Here is an 18,108-nt window from a genome sequence, read left to right on the forward strand (position 1 = left end):
GAGGCCACCGGAGAAGGCTGGTGTGCACGGGCACCGGCAGCCAGCAAGTGGGAGGCGGGGCGGGGCCACAAAAGGGCTCCTCCTGCCAGCCCCAGAGTGTGGCCCTCTTGGTGACTCCTCCCTGCCAGGAACAAGCTAGATTCCCACTCTCCCCAACACACATCCCCAAGAAGTGAGCCAGGCAGCTCTGTTTTCTGCTGTTTATTTAGACAGCTGACAGCAGCTCCCTGCCCGGAACCCCCCTCCCCATTTGCTGGAGCCCCAGCCTGGGCCACCCACTAAAGAGAGACCAGGCGCACCCACCTGGGGAAGTGTCAGGGCATGACAGTTGGAAGGGGCCCCACACGCCCAGATGCCACCTTGGCCGATCCCCTCTGCCCGCCCGCATCACAACCGCTGGTTTTCGGCGTTGTTAAATCTATTTTTTTTTTTTTTTTAAGAAATGTCAAAGTTGTGCCCAACACACGTGGATCAGCAAACACAATAGAGGAGGCCAGTCAGTACTTTTTGGAAAGGGGAGAAAGAGGAGAGAGGGCAAGAACGACCACACGACACAGCCTGGGACCATGAGCAGAAGCGTCCGCGGGAACTTGGATGGGGGAGGGCCCTGGGGAGGGAGGGTCAGGCACACCCTCACACGTGCCACACGCAGCCTGGCATGCATGCCCTGCACCCACCGCCGTCACCTGGCTGGTGTGCCCACGTTGCACACACAGCTCCCCCAAAGCTCAGGCGCACCTCCCACCAGCACCCCAGGAGAGCAGGGAGCCCTCTCCACTAGCTCCATGGTGTGGAGGACACAGCCCAGCAGCAAGCAAGGCACATCCTTCGAGTTCTTCAGACGCAGAGAAAAGTTAGGAGAGAGAGGGAGGGGAGGCCCTAGCGGAGCATGGACCCTCCCAGACCCCAGCCTCCTGTTTGTGCTACTGGGCCAGAGGTCCTGGACAGAGAGAGGGAACGATGGACAGACGGCCAGGGCCTCTAACAGCTTTTGTCTTGAGCTAGACTTCAGTGTCCTTACAGTTGGTAAATGGTTTTCTATAGAATCAATAATATTTTTTCTTTCTTTAAATATATATTTGTTAAAGTTATACCTTTTTGTTTCTCTGGGGAAATCTGCCTCAGCTCATTCCCAATAAATACTCTCGATAGCTTATATTCTGGGGGTACAGTGGGGCAGGGGCGCAACCCCAGCCCCAGCCCCTTGTGCTGCGCTGGAGCGGTGGGCGGAAGTCCCCAATGGGCAGCTCTGTGCTGGGCATAGGCCTGTGTGCTCTGCCACAGATTGGGGAGGGGGCCAAATTGGTTGCCCACCTCCCGCCTCCCGCCCGGGCAGGCCCTGCCTGGGCTCAGGGCAGGGGGCCAGGGCTGCCCCTCCTGCACCCACAGCAGTCAGAGCTTGGCATGGGTGGGCAGGTGGCCCAGCAGTTATTGCACGGGGCGCAGCAGACAGGAACGGGCACCCACCGGGCAGCAGCGTTTACCCAGAGCCCTTGGGTCCCCTGGCCAGGCAGTCCTCCAGGCCGGCTCTCCGGCCTGGGCCCAGGGGCAGGAGTTGTGCTTGTGCAGGGGACGTCCGGGCCGTCCCCTGCGCCTGGCCGCCATCGGCTGGCCGCCCTGCCCGCTCGCGCTGCGCCCAGAGGTGCCCACCCTGAGGTAAAGGTCAGTGTGCGGGCCCAGGCCCCGGCGGCGCGGGCGGGCCCGACGTGCTCGGCCGCGTCACTCCAGCATGGCGTCCAGCTGGTCCGCCAGGTCGTCGAACATGCTGCCGATGTCGTCCAGTATGCTGCCGGCGCTCTTCTCCTCCGCGGACAAGGAGCTAGGGGCGGGCGCGGCGTGAGCGGGCAGCGCGGGCGCGGCACACTCCGCCGCGACCCCTCTGCCCCCAGCCCCACCCCACCCCCCACCCCTGGCACGGCTCGACCCCATCCCCGCCGCCCCGGGCCCCGCCCGGCACGACCCGACCCCGCTCCGCTGCCCCGAGCCCCTTCCCGCACGGCTCAACCCCAGCCCTCGCCCCACACGGCTCAACCACGTCCCTCTGCCCAGCTGCACGAGGCCGGGTCCCGCCCCCGCTGCCCCGGGCCCCACCCCGCACGACTCGACTCGGTTCCCGCGGCCTACCCGCACCGCCCCGGGCCCCGCCCCACACGACCCGTCCCCGCCCCCGCCCCCTGCCCCGGGTCCAGCCTCTCGCGGCTCGACCCCTGTCCTCGTTGCCCCAGGCCCCGCCCCGCATGGCTCGATCCCCGCCCCTGCCTCTGCCCCCCTCCACAGGGCCCGCCCCGCCCCCGCCCCGCACGACTCGTCCCCGTCCCCGCCGACCGGGGCCCCGCCCTCGACTCCAGCCTGTGGAGCTGCAGCCTCGCAGCGCGCGCGGGCTAGAGCGGCGCGCAGACCCGGTTCCCCGGCGAAGCCTGCCCCGCACCTACCGTGCGCCCTGCGCGTCCTCCTGCCGGATCTTTTCTTCTACGGCTTGCAGCGCCGCCGCCAGGCACGCGCTAGTCTCCTCCAGCTTCTGCCGGGCGCTGTCTCCCGGCGAGGCGCCGTCGGGCGCGGCAGGGGGCCCGGCTGCGGCTGCGGCTGCGGCTGCGCGTGGAGGCTTGGCGGGCACGTGCAGCGCGGGCGCGCCGGGGGACGGGGGCTTGGCGGGGCTGGCGCTTAGTGAGGGCGGCGTGCTGGCCGGCTTGGCGAGGGCGGCGGGCGGCTGGCGAGCCGGCGAGGGCGCGGGGGACGGGCTGGCACTGCCCGACTGCAGCCCCGCCGCGGCCTTGGCCGGCTTGGGCGCCGTGGGCGGCGGCGGCGGCTTGGGAGACACGGGCGGCGGCGTGCCATGGGCGCGCTTCACCTCTGCGGGGAGGAGGAGACTCGCACCGGGGGCGTGAGGCGGCGCTAGGCGCGCGCTGCCCATCCCGGCAGGAGCCCTGCGGCAGCGCCCCACCTCGCCCCCGGGAGCGGAGACACCGCGGTCGGCACTGTGGGTCCGGCCGCGGCCCCGGCCCCAGCGCCCCCCTGCCCCTCCGACCCCAGGCTCTCCGCAGCCGCCAGGGGCGCGCTTCCCTATGCATACCTGCCCGCGTCACCGCTTCCAGACCCCTACCCCCGTCCCCCTTCAGGTGTGGCCTGCTGCAATCATTGGCCCTTGGGTTGATTGAATACCACAGGGCCTTTGACCTCTGATCCTTCTGCTTGGAAGCCCGCTCCCTCCCTCTTGTGCTGAGGTCACTCTCCAGCCTGGTCAGAGTTCTTCATGACCCAGCATCGTGCACCTGTCCTCCCTCCACAGGTGCTGTTATCCACGGGTTTCTGTGCCTCCTTCACTGAGCAAGGGGACAAACGTCCACCCTCCTCCCAGTTCTGGGCCAGCAGAGTTGTCCAGTGGGTGGGTGGCTGAGAGGGTCTGAGGGCACTTTCCCACCCCATTCCTGATGGCCTCGCTCAAATCCAAGACGAGGAAAATCCCTCAGACCATGGAGTGGGGAGGGGCCCTTCCCCAGCTGGCTCCCGCACCTACCTGGGCTGCCAGGACCTGGCAGCGGCACCTTCTTGGAGGCAGGCGTGGGTGAGCCCTGGATCTTGGGCACAGGCTGAGCCAACACGGGCTTGGGAGAGACTGGCGGCTTGGCTGGCTTCCGGGTATCGGTGTCTGGCGGGGGCAGGGGGGGAAGGTGCAGCAGGTCGGAGGGTGGGGGTTCTGCAGGCGGCGGTGGGGGGGGCAGCTCCGGGGGCCCAGCCTGCTCAGAGGTGGGTCTGCGGCGCACGGTGCCTGTGCCGTTCTGGTAAACGGACAGTGTCGGTGGTGGCTCGGGACCTGCTTCCCGCTCTTTGGCCTTGGGCCGGCGCTTGACCGTGTCAGACTCAGTCAGGATGAACTTGACGTTCTCCTGCTGGCTCTGCTTGGCTCGGATGCGCCTTTTGAGCGTGGCACTGGCCTCCACCCTGGCCAGGGGCGGGCCCTCTGCACTCGCCTCACCCTTGGCTGGACCTCGAGACCGCTGCCGGGTGGCCCCATCCTCCACAAAGTGGCCATGATCTGCAGGCCCCCCTGACTCCCCAGGCCCCCGGCGGGCAGTGGCCAGAAGTCCCGTGACGGGCCCGCTGAGCGTGCGGCGCCGGTTCACCACCTCACCGTCAGGCCCGATGGCTTCCTTGTGCTTCACTGAGGCCAAAACTGTGGCTACCCGGCCTGGCTCCGGGCTGGCAGGGCGAGGCGTGGGGTGGCCCTCCGGGGGCCTGCGGGCCGCTCGGCCCCCGCCCCCGATGGAGGACAGCTCTAGCATGGCTGCGATGCTCTTCACGCTGCCAGCGCTGCCTGTGTCCACGCTGCCGGCCAGGTCACTAGCCCGCCGGCGCTGTGCCCGCACCCCCAGCCGGCCCTCCTCAGTCCCAGCCCCCTCCATCTCAGCATCCGGCACCGACTCGTCGGCCAGGTTGGCGCTGGCCATGGCAGAGCTGGAGCGCTTGGGCGGGGGCGGGGGCGGCCCCTTTTTTCGGGGCCGCACGGCAAAGGACTGGCTGCGGTTGACGTTCTTGTCGGTGCCGGCAGGCGCTCGCACCGAGTGGCTCCGGCCCACACGCCGCTGGACGGTGGCATAGGGCCCCGCGGCAGCTGGCACCAACAGCTCGTCCCGCTCTGGCTCACTGTCGGACGCTGCATAGCGATTCAGGCTGTGGGCACGCTTCTTGGGCCGCCCTGGCTCCACGTCGGCCTCCGGAGGCAGGCACAGTGTGGGCACGGGTGGGGGTGCGGCTGCAGGTGCAGGCCCGGGAGCAGCTGACCCTGCATCGCTCTCCACGGGCTGGGGTAGCACGTAGGCAAAGCCACGGTGCGTGGGTGACTGAGGCAACGAACGGGGTGACATGGGTCGCTCTGTTGGTGGCAGCAGCTGTGGGGTGGGCTTCACCTTGGCTGTGGCTGGGGTGGTACCATGAGGTCCCCCCAGGGCCTGAGGGGAGCCCGGCTGGGCTTTAGTGGGTGTCTGAGGGGGTGTGAAGTGGCCGGCACCTGGCGGAAGGACCTGCCGCGGTTTGCCTGGCACTGGGGGCACACTGGCCCGCTTGACACTGTGGCCATGGCGGCTGGGCCGGGTCTCCTTGGGTGGGGTGCCGGGGGCCAGCCCCTCATCCAGCAGGTACTCCTGGCTTCGTGACATGGGGCTGCCAGGCCCGGGGGGCCCATCACCCAGCAGCTCTTGAGAGCTGCTCATGTGCCGAGCCTGTCCACCCAGGCTGGGCTCCTGCCGCACGGAGGCCCTCGGCGTGGGGGGCAGGTGGTTGGAGGGCTTCTCGGCAGTGGTGGCGGCGGTGGCCCCCTCTGCCGGGCCGGTCATGGCAGCCTGCAGCTCACCACTGAGTTCGCTGTCCTGGAAGGTGGTCATCTTAGGAGACTGGCATTCAGCCGGGGCTGGCTCAGGCGGGGTTGGCGACTCAATGGCCATCACTTCGAGTGACTGTGGGGCCTTCCGGCGCAGGGGTCCCCCCTCGTACTTGGCATACTCTGCCTTCTGCAGCTCCGCCAGTTTCCTTACCGCCAGCATCAACTTCTTCTGGTGTCCTGCGTGGGGCACGGGGCAGGTCAGGCCCAGGAGGGGAGCAGGGACCGGGAGACAGAGGGGGCCAGGGCCAGCGCCTCACCCAGCTTAGTGATGCCAATCTCCTGCAGGTCCTCCCAGGTGATGTCGGTGATGAAGTCGATGTTCTCGTAGCCGTTGTCCACCAGCACCTTGTAGTATTGGGCCAGGCCAATCATGGACAGCCACACTGCCAGGTTCGCCTGGGGAGCAAGAGGGCACAGAGGGCAGCCCGAGCTGGCTGGCCACACCCTGCTCACTGTTCAGAGCTTTCGGGGGTAGGGGCACCGGGCCAGCCTGGCACAGACAGACAGAAGGACAAATGGACAGGCCAGAGGTGTCAGCTTTGGAGACAGCGCAACCTCAGTAGGAACCCAAGGCCAGCTCACACGCCTGTGCAAACACACGTAAACACACACACACAGGGACGACCCTATCCTCAGGACACCATTTGGGGGAGGGGAGGAACACGCTTCCTCACCTGCCAAGGCAGCCACGGGTACAGCACCCAGGGGGACATGGCTGGCAACGTCACAGACACAGACACGCGGCGCCACCGGCCAGATACGCACATCCACGCAGCCTGCATCCTGGCCATACACGGGCACCCACACCCTCCACATCGTGCTCACGCCCACTTGCACACCACGTTGGGCACAGGTCACGTAGCCACAGCACACACGCGTGTAACTACCCATGATGTTCTTCACCCAGAACCACCTGTCCACACTCGCGGCTGGACATTACTCACCCACCAACACGCGGCACACGTGGTCACCCCCAGGTGCACAGAGCCACGTGTGGCCCAGGGGACAGGGACGTGCTCATTGGGAGCACCCCTGAGCCGCTGGCTGAGCGGGCTGAGCTGGGCCGGGCGAGCAGGACCCCGCCTGTCACCAACCCACAGCCCTGGGCGCCTTGGGTGGCGGTGGGATCTCTCCTGAAGTGCAGCGTGAGGCTCCCAGGCAGTGTAGATGCAACCGGCCTCGGGCCCACCTTACCCAGGCCCATACCCTGTCGCACCGCACCGGTGACTGTGGGTGACGGCACAGCCCGCGGTCTGCGTGGGTGTCTGCTGTCCATACAGCCAGCATGTGCCCTGGAAGTGTGGGTGTGTGCATGTGGTTGGCAACAGGCGCCTTGATGAGATGTGGTGCACGCGTGCAGTCTGTGTACATGAAGCGGACACACATCCTCCCCACGCACGGGCCTGGATGCGTGCCAGCCCTTCCCGTCCACATGGGGTCCCCTACGGCATCTGGGTGCCTACGCGGTGGGCGGCGCTGTGGGGTGCTGGCTGCTGTACCTGCCGTGGCCACCCTAGGGTGGAGGAGTCCTGGTACTGCAGAGGGGCCCCCTCGTGGTTTCAGGCCCTTGCCCTGACAGTCCCCGGCCCCTGCCCCAGGAAGGCCAGCCCCAGTGCCCGGGACGAACAAACGGAGGCCGTCCTCTGTACTCTCCCTGGAGCCCCAGAGAGCGGGTGAGGGCTGTAGCCAGGGAGGCAGTCAGTCTGTCTGTCTGACCACCCCGGGCACAGCCCCTGGGGTGCAGGGAGCCTTACGGGTTTGTGCTCAGGCAGCCAGTCGGGGAGGCTCAAGCCGCTGATCTCCGCGGTGATCTTCTTCCGGTGGCCCGGCTTGGTGACCCCAATGGCCGTGAGGTCCTAGGTGGAGGAGAGGCCCGTGAGTGGGAGGCTGGGGACCCAGCTCGGTCACGGCTGGTGGCCAGCCTCTGGCAGCTCACCTCCGGGGTCATGCGGCTGATGGTGGGCAGGTCGTAGCCAGCACTGATGAAATTGGGGGCGTAGAGCTGCAGCTGGAACGTGGCGAGCCACTGGCTCACGGCCTCGGCACTCTGGAAGACACAAGGCAGCCGCTGCAGGCTCGCTGCCCGCTCGCCCGCCAGCCGTGCACCCCGGCCACCGAGCCGGCTCCTCCTCTGCTCAGCCGCTCAGTCCGCCGTCCGCTGGTCCCCCTGCAGCCAGGCCCGGGGCAGCCTGGCCCCGGCATTCCTCCTCACGCTGTGCTCCCGGACGCCACCAAGGCGAGCTCCGTTGGCTGTCCGGCCTCCCGCCGCGGTATTCATCAGAAGGGTCCAGCTGCCGTCCGATCCACAGGCTTCCCTGCCCATCCCCCTGTTCCTGCGCCAGGGACACCCTGCCGCGGCCCCCACAAGGGGCTCAGGGGGCTCGGCAGTGCGGCCGCTCGGAGCAGCCCCTCCACTCCCGTGCGGGTGGGCTCTGTCCAGAGGTGTGCAGGAGGAACAGCCCCAGCTCGGACCTTCCCAGCACACACGGCCCTTCTCACCCCGACACACACCTGGGCTCGCCTCACACCCAGGCCTCCTCCACACACACACACGCGCGCACACACACACACACAAGCGCACGTGCCCGGCTCGCCATCACCACCCACACACAGGCGCAATCCCTGCTCACCTCACACCCACGTCACGCTTCCCGGATGACCAGCTCACACACACAACCCACACAATAGACAACACCTACACACACAGACTGACAGACGGACAGAAGTACGGGCCTGGCCTGTCAAGGGCCCCCCGCCACGCTGTGGCCAGACCCACCAGGCTGCCCGGGAGCCCCTCCCCGCAGCCAGCCCGGGCCCTGTACCTTGCCCTCCGATGCCGGCTCCAGCTTCCTGGGCAACTGTTCCCCGTACACCTGCCCGGCGTGGGCCGCTGGAGGTTGGGCCCGGGCGGCACCTGGGGACGAGAGGGTGTGGTGGGGCAGGGGCTGCTCGCTGCGGAGGGGGGGGCACCTCCTGGCCAGGGGCTGCTCTTACCTGTGGAGCCCTCTGGAGGCTTGACGGGGCTGTCCCCCGGGCTGGACTCGGAGACGGACTTCTGGGAGAGCACTGTTGCCAGGAGCTACAACCCAGACAGGCAGGCTGGCCAGAGCTGCTCTGTGCCCCAGCCCCCCCGGCCCTGGCCCCCAGACCACCTACCTTGACCCCTTCGGAGCCTGCGTGCAGGGTGTGGCCCCCACTGCCTCTTGCACCGGCCACGCCGCTCACGCTGCCGCTGCGATCCCCACCTGCCACCACGAGGGAGTCCCGTCAGCTGGTGCTGGCCCAGCCCGAGCCCAGGAGATGCCTCATGGAAGTGCTGCAGCCCTGACCTCCAGAGCTCCCCCACTCACCTGCAAAAGGCTTCCTCAGCACCCAGATCTCCTCAGGGGGTGCGGAGGGCCCTGATGAGCTGCCCACCTGCGATGGGCTTGGTTCGGCACCTGCTCGAGAACCTGCAGGCCAAGCACAGCCTCCCTGAATCTTGGACCAGCCAGGCATGGGGGCCTGATACGGCAAGGGGGTGCCCCTGGCCTGGCCCCAGAGCCTGGGCGGAGCAGAGGCCCCTCAGGTCAGCACTGCAGTCTCGTCTGGCCCTGGCTGTCTCCAGGGAGCTGAGAGAGCCTCAGAAGACCCTTCCCCGCCCTATACATATCAGAGCAGGAGACCGTGGCAAGAGGGCCCAGGCCAGGCTGTCCTGCCAGTGGCCCTGTGGCCCTGGGTGGGGTATGGGGAGCAGGGAGAGACATGAGGTCCCCAAAAGCTTAGATGACCCTGGGTGGGCTGGCCATGCCTTCTCACTGGCCCTGCTCTGTCCCTTCACCTCACCCATTGATCTCCACATCCTCTCTAGGAGGTAAGCCATCTCACTGATCCCCTGTCTGAAAGCAATCCATGCCCTGTGGCCTCACCCCATACCCCCCTTCCTCAGTCTGTACCAGCCGTGTATGATGGCCTCCTTTAGGACCCCGACACCTCACGCCTTATTCTGTCCCGGTGCCTTTGTGTAGGTCATTCCTGCTGTCTGGATGCTCTGCCCAGGGCCAGCCCCTCCCGCCTCCTAGCGCCTTCTCTGACCACCCTGTCTAAAAAGCAGGTCTCTCTGCAACCGATGAATCATTAAATGGTACCCCAAAACTAATAACAATAAATAAAAAGCAGGTCTCCATCCACGTTGTCCACGGCACCAGTTAGCACATTTGCTCACGTATTTACTTCACTGACCCCTGCTCCCCTCCCTCCCTCGGGGTGAGCTTGAGGCACGAATGCCGTGCATCTGGGTCACCATCTATTCCTGGCGGCTGGTGCGTACCGCCTATTAAATAAAGGAGGGAACCGGTGTGGGCATGCTGACAAGACAGCTGGCAGGACCCCACTCAGGACCCCACACTCAGCAGTGGCCTCGCCACCCAACACACACGCACTTGCTTCCTTCTGGTCCCCAAGCCCAGGCCCGGGTGGGACTTGCCTGCTCGCTTCACAATGGCCTCGCCCAGGGAGGATGGAAAGTAGCCCACCCGGTCGTTGCCTGTCCGGTTGTCATGGATACAGCCCTTCCACCGGCCATCCGGATGCTGCTCGAGGACCTGGCCAGATGAGATGGGGGAGCGTGCTCAAGGAGACATCCCTTCAGGTCCAGGTCAAGTGGGTGGCTGACCTGGGCCTCCCGCCCCGACCCCCAGACTCCCCAGTTGCTATGCGGGGCGGCTGTGGGGTGAGCGCCCAGGGTCTGCCCATCCTTGCTCCGGCAGCCCCAGGCTGGCCTTACCGTGATGATGTCCCCAGCTTTCACATTGAGGCTGGTCAGGTCGTAATTGTTGCAATAATCCTTGGTTGCCCGGACCTGCAGGGCCGCTGAGGCCTCTGGGGACACAGGAGGCAGACCCCCCCCAGTCCTGCGAGCTGGCCTGGCCTAGCCACCCCCCTCCCCGCCCCTCCCGGGTCCCCCACCCCCGCCTCAGACCCACCTCGCAGCAGTTGCTTGATCTCCTTGCTGGCCTGGGACGTGGTGAACTGGTGCACGATGTCCAGGGCCGTCTGGCTGTAGGTGTTCCTCACATGGGCATTAATCCCATTCTGTATGTGCCAGAGGGTGCGGCCTGTCAGGAGACCCCATGCTCCCACCAGGCCCCACCCCCTTGGCCCCCTGACTCACATCCAGCAGTAGCCGAACCACTTCCGTCTTCCCACAAAGTGCGGCCTCATGCAGGGCTGTGCCGGCCTTGGTCTGGCGGTTAATGTCAATGCCGGCTTGGAGGAGGAGTCTGGAAGGCAGGCGGGTGGGTGGGCGGGAGCAGGCAGCCCCTTACAGCAGGAGCCTTCCACCTCATCCCCCTGCTGGGCCCCCATTCCCAGGCGCCCCCCACAACATGCTGTTTGACAGTGACCGAGCATTTGTGGAAGTGCTAGCGCCCCCACCCCCAACAGATGGTAATGGCTGTCGGGGTCATCCCAGTGTAGCTGCTGCCGGGATACCCACTTCACAGATGGGAGAACTGAGTCTCAGAGATGCTAAGTGTCTCCACAAGGTCGCTCAGCAAGAGGCGGGGCCCCAACAGAGCCCAGGCCTAGGGCTGTACAAGTCCACTCCCAGCCCCCCACCCCCACCCCCGGCATACCCTCTCTGGGCGGGGGCGGCCACTGACCACACGCCATGGCTTATGATGCAGCCGGAGCAGGAAGCCTGCAGCCGGGTCCCCCTCCTCTCCCACGCCGCAGCCATACCTGATGATGTCAATGTGGCCATTCTTGGCCGCCAGGTGCAGGGGGCTGGTGCCATTGGGGTCGGTGGTATCCCCTGGCCGGGGCTCCAGCAAGGCCGCACACATGTTGCTACTCAGGAGCAACTGGACCACCTTGAGGGAGGGGTCAGAGAAGGGGGGCCCGGAAGTGGGGTGGGAGGTCACAGGTGTGTCTCCCCACTGTCCCCCTCCTGGGGGGGCAGCCGGAGCAGACGGAGTCCCACTCAGCTCTCTGGGGAGACTTACCCCGACGCGGCCGAACTCACAGGCCAGGTCTAGGGGCGTCTTCCCCGAGTTGTCCACCATGCATGGGTTGGACTGGTGCTGCAGCAGCATCTCGGACTGTGGGGCCACGGGACGCAGTCAGCCCCCAGGGCAGCTGCTGAGCTTGCGCCGCCCCAGCGCCCTGCCCCTGGGGTGCTCCTTACCACATCATAGTGACCATGCTGGGCTGCCAGGTGCAGCGGGATGTGGCCCTCGTCGGATGGGATGTTCACCGCTGAGCCTGCCTTCAGCACCAGCTTCATGGGCTCCTTCCGGCCCTGCCAGGCCGCGTAGTGCAGCGGCCGCATGCCTGGGAGCAGGCGGGGGTCGGGGGGCCGTTGGGAGCAAGTCCTTGACCCTGCACCCAATCTGGGCCCGCAGGATGCTGATCCCACGAAAGCCCGTCTCGACCCAGACCAAGACTCTGGGCTGGGGCCTCCATTATGGGACCGTTTAGGTTTCTAGGGACTCCACCCCGGACCTCGACCCCCGCCCTGGCTCTGAGGTTCCTGGCGGGCCTTGCCTTTGTTGTCCTTGATGTCCACAGCAGCCTGGGCCTCCAGCAGCAGGGTGATCAGTTCTGTGTTGCCATTCAGGGCCGCGTGGTGCAGGGCAGAGAAGCTGGGGCAGGCGACGGGTAAGAATAGGCAAGGAGCCGGGCAACCCGGGCTTCTGCAGGAGCCCCCCACTGCACCCCATGCCATCCTGGTGCCCCCCGTCTGAGGACTCACCCATCAGGGTCCTGAAAGTTGACATTGATCTTCTTGGTGGAGCCCAGGAGCTCTAGGGGGGTGGGAGAGAGACAGTGAGGCAGTCCAACCCTGGCAGGCTCCGAGCCAAAGCCGTCTTAAATCTTTCATCAAGAAACATTCCTTCATTCATTCAACTCTGTCCCCTGCACTCAGCTCCAAGTACCAGCTTTTGGACCCCGGTTTCCCACCGAACTAAGGTGTTGCAGGTTCACAGAGTCAAGGGCTCTGGGCCTGTCCCCACGTGGGGACGGAAGCCAGAGCTGTGCACCCACACAGGCACACACATGTGCACATGCACCCCCTCCTTGGGGACGCTGGCAAAGCACCTGCCGATGGCGGGAGGGAGAGAGCCGGCACAATCTGTTTCTCAGAAGGACCCAGATGGGGCCGGGGGTGGCCTGGGAAGGCTGGAACACCCGGAAATTGGGGTATCTCTGGGGGAAGATCTACATCTTCAGGGTGCAGCCTCCCCCCAGTCCCAGCCCTGGGCCTGCCCATGTGGATGAGTCCTGCCTGGCGAGGCAGGAAGGGGAGGCAGGCGAGTGGGTTGGTGCCCCTGAGTGACCACACAAGAAAGGCCACCACATTTCCGGGGGCCCATTTGAGTCCTGGGATCAGCCCACCTGAAGCCGAGGGGCCCAAGCCCTCTGTCTGGGGCCCCAGTTTCCTCCTGGGCCTCCCCAGTCCTGGCCTCCACCAGCTGACTGCTGGAGGGGGGGAGCCCACCGACGTCCTCCCTGTGGGCTCAGGGCCAGCCGGACTCAGGCCAAGCCCCTGCTCGTCTGGGCCATGGTTACATAACCCATTTGTGGGTCAGTCCCTCCGTGAGGGAAGGACTGGCAGGACAGAAGCCCCTTTGTCCAGGCCCAGGACAGGGGTGGGGGTGGGGGTCCCCGACAGCAGGAACCCAAGGGAGTCAAGTCACAGAGGGGCTGCTCCAGGACCCGCTTGGAGACCCACAGCATCCAGGGCTGCTCCAGACTCGGCTCTCAGCTGCTGGATGCCGGGTGTGAAGCCCTGATGGCCCACAAAGCCCATGAAGGCAGATGGACCCAAGTCCAAACTCTCATTGGGCTCTTACTAGCCCTATGGCCTTGGCCTTGAGCTCAAAGTGGGCTAAGGGGGCCAGGTTCATAGGCCTTAGGGCGTGTCCACCCTTTAAACAAGAAGGGTCTGGCACAGAGTCGGTCAATAAGCGGCAGTTACTAATATTAGCTCTGTGGGAATCCCACCCCCACCCTCTGCAGCGAGGGGCTCCTCCTGCACAGAGTAGAGCGGAGGCATTACACGGCCCCACTCTTTCCCCTCTGCTCAACACTTTGCTGGCCCTGGCGTCCATCTAAGGTGGCAGCAATACCACCCTTCCCTCCGCGTCCAGGCCAAAACCTGAGAGTCAGCCCTAAGTACCTTACAGCGCCTCCATCAGCAAATCCTATTGGTTCGACGTTCAAGACCATCTCAAAGTACACCCGGAATCCTACCACTTCCCACCACTGCCATGTCCCCACCCTGACCAGGCCAGCATCTCTCGAAGGATCACTGCCATCACTTCCCTACTGGCATCCCCGCTTCCACCCTGCCCCTCGGTCTGTCCTCCATACCACTGAGGTCAGGGGGACCCTGTGAGAACGTGAGTCAGATCCCACTGCCACGACTCCTCTCCCGAAGACCCTCCAACAGCACCCATGGCACTGGGGCAGAGAGCCAGCACTGGAAAATGGCCCACAAGACACAGCCCTCCTGCTTCACTTTCTCATCACCCCTCTTCCAGCCACACAAGCCTCCTTGATGCTCCCACACACCGGCCGCCCCTGCCACAGGGCCTTTGCACATGCTGTGTACATGTGAGGGGTGCAGTTCTTCCTCCGGTTATCCCCATGACTCCCTCCCTCACGTCCTTCAGGACTTTATCCATATGTCCCCATCTAGAACGGCAACCCCATCCTGTCCTGTGTCTGTTGTATTTCTCTCTCTAGCTCCTATCACTACTATTTATCTTGGTTGTTGTCCATCTCCATCACTAAAGTACAAGCTCCATGAGGGTTTTTTTAAACTATTTTGCTCACTGCTTTATCCTTGGTGGCTGAAACAGAGCCGGGCACCTATGAGGTGCTGGGTAAGCTGGCGACCCCCCACACTGCTGTCCTATACTGTCCCCTCCCCCACCCAGGGCCACACTCAGGATGTTCTTCCCCCGGAACACTCTGCCCAGCTCTGATGTTTCCTGCCCCTTCTTGTTAGTTCCAGTGGAGCTGGGTCTCCCCCGCCCCCAGCCTGGCCACACCTGTGGGCACTGACATTTTAGGAGGACTGGAGGTCAAGACCCAGGACCTGGCACAGACACCAGTGCGGAGGGGGAGTCTCCATCCAGAAAACTACTCCCTATAGAACGGGGGGGGTCTTGCGAGGTCATCTCCCCCCCCCTCCACTGCAGTTGCCCTCAGAGGAGAAAGTAGCTGGAAGGGGTAGAGGAGAGCCTGAGATCTTGGAGCAACCCCGATTTGCAAGGGGGACCGGGGGCTCCCAGGGAGGTCACACACCAGAAGCCCGCCTGGTGCCAGGGAGGTAGCCCCTCACAGGGACAGGTGCTCTGAATAAAGCTGGAGCAGGCATGGCCAGAGGGGCCTGGGCAGGGAGGGGGAAAGGGGCATCGGTGTGACAAGTGGGGACCAAGACGAAGGCCCCAGAAACTCCTCCCAGGAGCCCCCTTTCTCTTTTCCCCAAGGGCACTCGGTCCTGCAGCTCCCACATGGGTCATGGGTATAACAGACTTCATTCCCCCCCCACCCCACGTCGTGGGCTCTCCCAGCTCCTGTCACTCAGTCCTCTAACTGCTTTCCTGGGACCATCCCTGCTCTTGGGTTAGCCCCAAACTCCAGGCGGCAGAGGCCCTGGGAAAGCCAGCCTTAGTCCCTCTCCCACCCTACCCTTGGGGCCTCCCTCCACCTCCTGCTCAGAGGCTCCTCCAACCACAGAAGCCTCTGGTCTGCCGGCCCCACAGAGCCACGTCTGTCCCCTGTAGGGATGTGGTCCTGGCCTCTGGTGGCAGCACAGGGCAGGGCACTCCCTCAGCCTCCCCAGGGCAGGCAGGGAGCTCTAGGCCAGACGCTGCAAGGGAAGTATTAGTGGGCCAAGGTGAGAGGACGCAGGCTTACTGGCCGGAAGTCTGCAGTGAATTTGGGGAAGGGGACATGGGGCCAGAAGGGAGGGCAGATGTCCCCCGCTCAGCAGAAGGCCCTCCCCACCCTGGCAAGCTCCCTCCAGATCAGTGTCTTCTTCCTCTCAAGGACAGGGGCCGAGGGTCCCGGTGCCCGAGCATGCATGCCAGGCGAGGCTCCCTTCGAGGCAGGATGGCACGGCTGACAGACCCCAGGGCAACACTCAGGGCTTGGGGTGGAGGGAAGGTGCCTAGAGGTCATGGAAACAAGGGTTATGGGAAGACCTCTGGAGTCGGGGGGGCTGGGGCCTGAGAGAGCACCGCTGGATGCCCCCCACCCCATGGCCCAAACTCCAGCTGTACTTTGCTGAATCAAAATACATCTTACTCCAAAGCAGGCCAGCGTTGCCATGACAACCGAGCTAATTCATGGAGGGATTTCTCTGTCTGATTTATTATGCCCGCCCCTGTGAGTCAGAGAGCTCAGATATGGGGGCCAGGGCAGGTCGTCTCTCCCAGAAAGCAGACCAGGCAGGCACAAATGCAAAGTTCCAGGTGGACACCCAGGTAGAGGGACAAGTCCTCGCACCTCCTCTGGATGGCCAAATCTGATGCCCCACTTCCCTGGAAGCCCATCCTGGGCTGCCTTCAGAAACAGTCATAGTTAGCACTTCCTGAGCACTTATGAAGTGCCTGGGCTTCCTGTGTGCTCTCCCGCTGTTCTTCCAACAATGCTATGAGCCAGGAACCGCCAATGTCCCCATCCTACAGATGAGGAGACTGAGGCCTGGAGAGCTGGAGTCGTCGGTGCCCAAGGTCACCTGGCCACTAGGTGGAAACCTTTACCTAGCCTTCCACCTCTCAATCCGTTCTCTGCTTGGAAGCCCTCCCTTTCTGAGCCCTGAGGCCCTGAAGCCCACCCCAACTGGCAGACTATCCCTGGGCCTTGGGTGTGGAAGGCAGAGCCAGCCTGTATATGTGATCCTGCAAGGCTAACTGCACGGAGCAGACAGGGGACTGCAGCGGGAGGGGGTCTTCCTGCCCCCACCACCAGCCCCAAGGCCCGCTCAGTTTTCTCAGCAGGCTTCCTGGAGAAAGGGGAGGGGCCTCCCTGGGTCACCTCCAGCCTCTGAGGGTGGGGTGGGGAGTGGGGGACCCAGACCCCACGTGCCATCCTGCGGAGCCCTGCCCGCGCCCGCACAGGTGCCCTGATACACTGACACGGCCATACGTGCGCAGCCGCACACGCAGCTGGTCCACACACCCATCCATCCATCTCCAGTGGCCCCCGGGGAGGCTCTGGGCTGAGCTGGGATGAGTGCTGGGATCAGGACTCCAAGCTCCCAACCCTTCCCAGGGGCCCTCACAGCGCAAGCTCAGGATGGCTAGTGGTAGCCCCCTCCCCCCCTCCCCAGCCCCTTTCCCAGCAGGGAAGCCAGAGAGGACCAGGGTCCGTGGCAGGGTCTGCACCTGCCTGGAGCACAGCCTGCCCTGGGCTGGGCGACCTTGGGCCTCTGCTCTCCCATGAGTAAATGGCCCCCAGCCGGCCATGCCTGGGCAGCCACACCCCCAGCATGGTCCTGCCCCCCATTTCCTGCAAAGCGTGTTATTAAACATGGGGCGGGGAGGTGGTCTGACAGGAACCGGCAGCCCTGTGGTCGCCCCTCACTGCCCGGGCCCCCTCCCTCTCTCCACGGTGGGGAAGGGGGGGGGCGGCATTCGCCTCGCCCTTTGACGGTCCAGCAGAGCCCTCCAGCTGTCAGCCCGTAGCCCGGGAAGGGAGGGGGACGCCAGCGGCCAGGTGCCGGCTCGGGGGCTTGGGGGACGGCCGGGCGCTCGGTGCCGCCCCTCCTCCGGCGCTGGGGGCGGGGGTGCGGACCGAGGGTCTGGGCGCTGCTGGCCCCGCCCCGCCCCCGGGGACTGGACAGCATCCCCCCCCCACCCTCGCCGCCGCGCGCCGGGAGGGGTGGGGGGGCCGGCGCCCGCGGTAGCCCCCGCCCGCCCGCGCCCCCCGCACTCACTGGCCTTCCCGGGCCGCGGCCTCTGCAGCAGCCTCTGCGCGGTCCCCACGTCCTCCGCCTTCACCGCCTGCACCAGCTCTTGCTCCTTCCCCATGGCGCGGCCCGGCCGCAGCGACGCGGCTGCGCTCCGTGCGCTCGGCGCGGCTCAGAGGCGGCGGCGGCGGCCCCGCGGCCCCGGCCGCATCCTCTTGCCTCCCCCGCCGCCTCCTCCGCCACCCGCGCCCCGCGCCGTCCTCGGGCTCGGGCTCGGGCTCGGGCTCGGGCTCGGGTTCGGGCTCGGGCTCGGGCTCGGGCTCGGGCTCCCGGCGCCGAGGGGCGGGGAGCGCGTCACGGGCGGGGGGCGGCCCAGGGCGGGGGCGCGGCACCTGGCGCCGCCTCCCGGACGCCTGGGTCCCCCTCCTGCGGCCGCTGACCTCCGTCCGCCCGCGCCGGCCGCGCGCCCGGCTCCTTGGCTCCGCCCCTACATCGGGCCCAGTGCTCCCGAGACGCCCCCTCCCCACGTGCGGGCCGCGCCGGCCGGGCCGGCCTCTGCGGAGAGCCGGCGGCCCCGGGCGACCGCCAGGGGTCGGGGACGGCAACCGCCGGGGTGGGAGCTGGACACTGAGCCCCGGCACGGCGGCGGCGCGAGGCTGAGCCTGAGAGAGGCTTCCAGAGGCTGCGGGACCCAAGGGGGGAGGGACTCGGAGGCAGTGGGCGGGCGGGGACCCGGGCGCCGAGAGACCCGGGCACCCGCGGCGGCACGGGAGCGGGCCTGCCAGGGGCTGTCAGACATTTCTGGCCCGTGGTTCCCGTGGGAGGT

The 18,108-nt window shown here is 66.0% G+C and overlaps 1 protein-coding gene across 2 annotated transcripts; it reads right to left on the reverse strand.

Moving 5' to 3' along the window:
- Positions 1–106: 106 nt before the first annotated feature.
- On the reverse strand, positions 107–17,506 carry CASKIN1 (CASK interacting protein 1). Of its 2 annotated transcripts, XM_027611273.2 has the most exons (20): positions 17,310–17,506; positions 12,111–12,162; positions 11,903–12,000; positions 11,544–11,689; positions 11,362–11,457; positions 11,099–11,229; positions 10,530–10,638; positions 10,342–10,450; positions 10,143–10,237; positions 9,843–9,960; positions 8,728–8,829; positions 8,534–8,622; positions 8,372–8,456; positions 8,200–8,291; positions 7,314–7,424; positions 7,132–7,233; positions 5,635–5,773; positions 3,515–5,554; positions 2,433–2,850; positions 107–1,819 (listed from the first exon to the last, which is right to left on the reverse strand). In XM_027611273.2, the coding sequence occupies exons 1-20, from the start codon at positions 17,401–17,403 to the stop codon at positions 1,720–1,722; spliced, it is 4,326 nt and encodes a 1,441-aa protein (XP_027467074.1). In that variant the 5' UTR covers positions 17,404–17,506; the 3' UTR covers positions 107–1,719. The 2 variants fall into 2 exon arrangements, with proteins under 2 accessions (XP_027467074.1, XP_027467075.1); XM_027611274.2 differs by lacking the exons at positions 7,132–7,233; positions 7,314–7,424 and having other exon boundaries at positions 108–1,819.
- Positions 17,507–18,108: the final 602 nt, after the last annotated feature.

Source organism: Zalophus californianus, chromosome 10 (genome assembly GCF_009762305.2).
Source record: "Zalophus californianus isolate mZalCal1 chromosome 10, mZalCal1.pri.v2, whole genome shotgun sequence".
Lineage (NCBI taxonomy): Eukaryota > Metazoa > Chordata > Mammalia > Carnivora > Otariidae > Zalophus > Zalophus californianus.

Coding starts and splice junctions, on each gene's coding strand:
- CASKIN1 (XM_027611273.2), bottom strand. CDS start 17,403: ATGGGGAAGGAGCAAGAGCTGGTGCAGGCGGTGAAGGCGGAGGACGTG. Junction 12,163..17,309: donor GCCGCGGCCCGGGAAGGCCA/GTGAGTGCGGGG, acceptor CCACCCCCCTAG/AGCTCCTGGGCTCCACCAAG. Junction 7,234..7,313: donor TCAGCCGCATGACCCCGGAG/GTGAGCTGCCAG, acceptor TCCTCCACCTAG/GACCTCACGGCCATTGGGGT.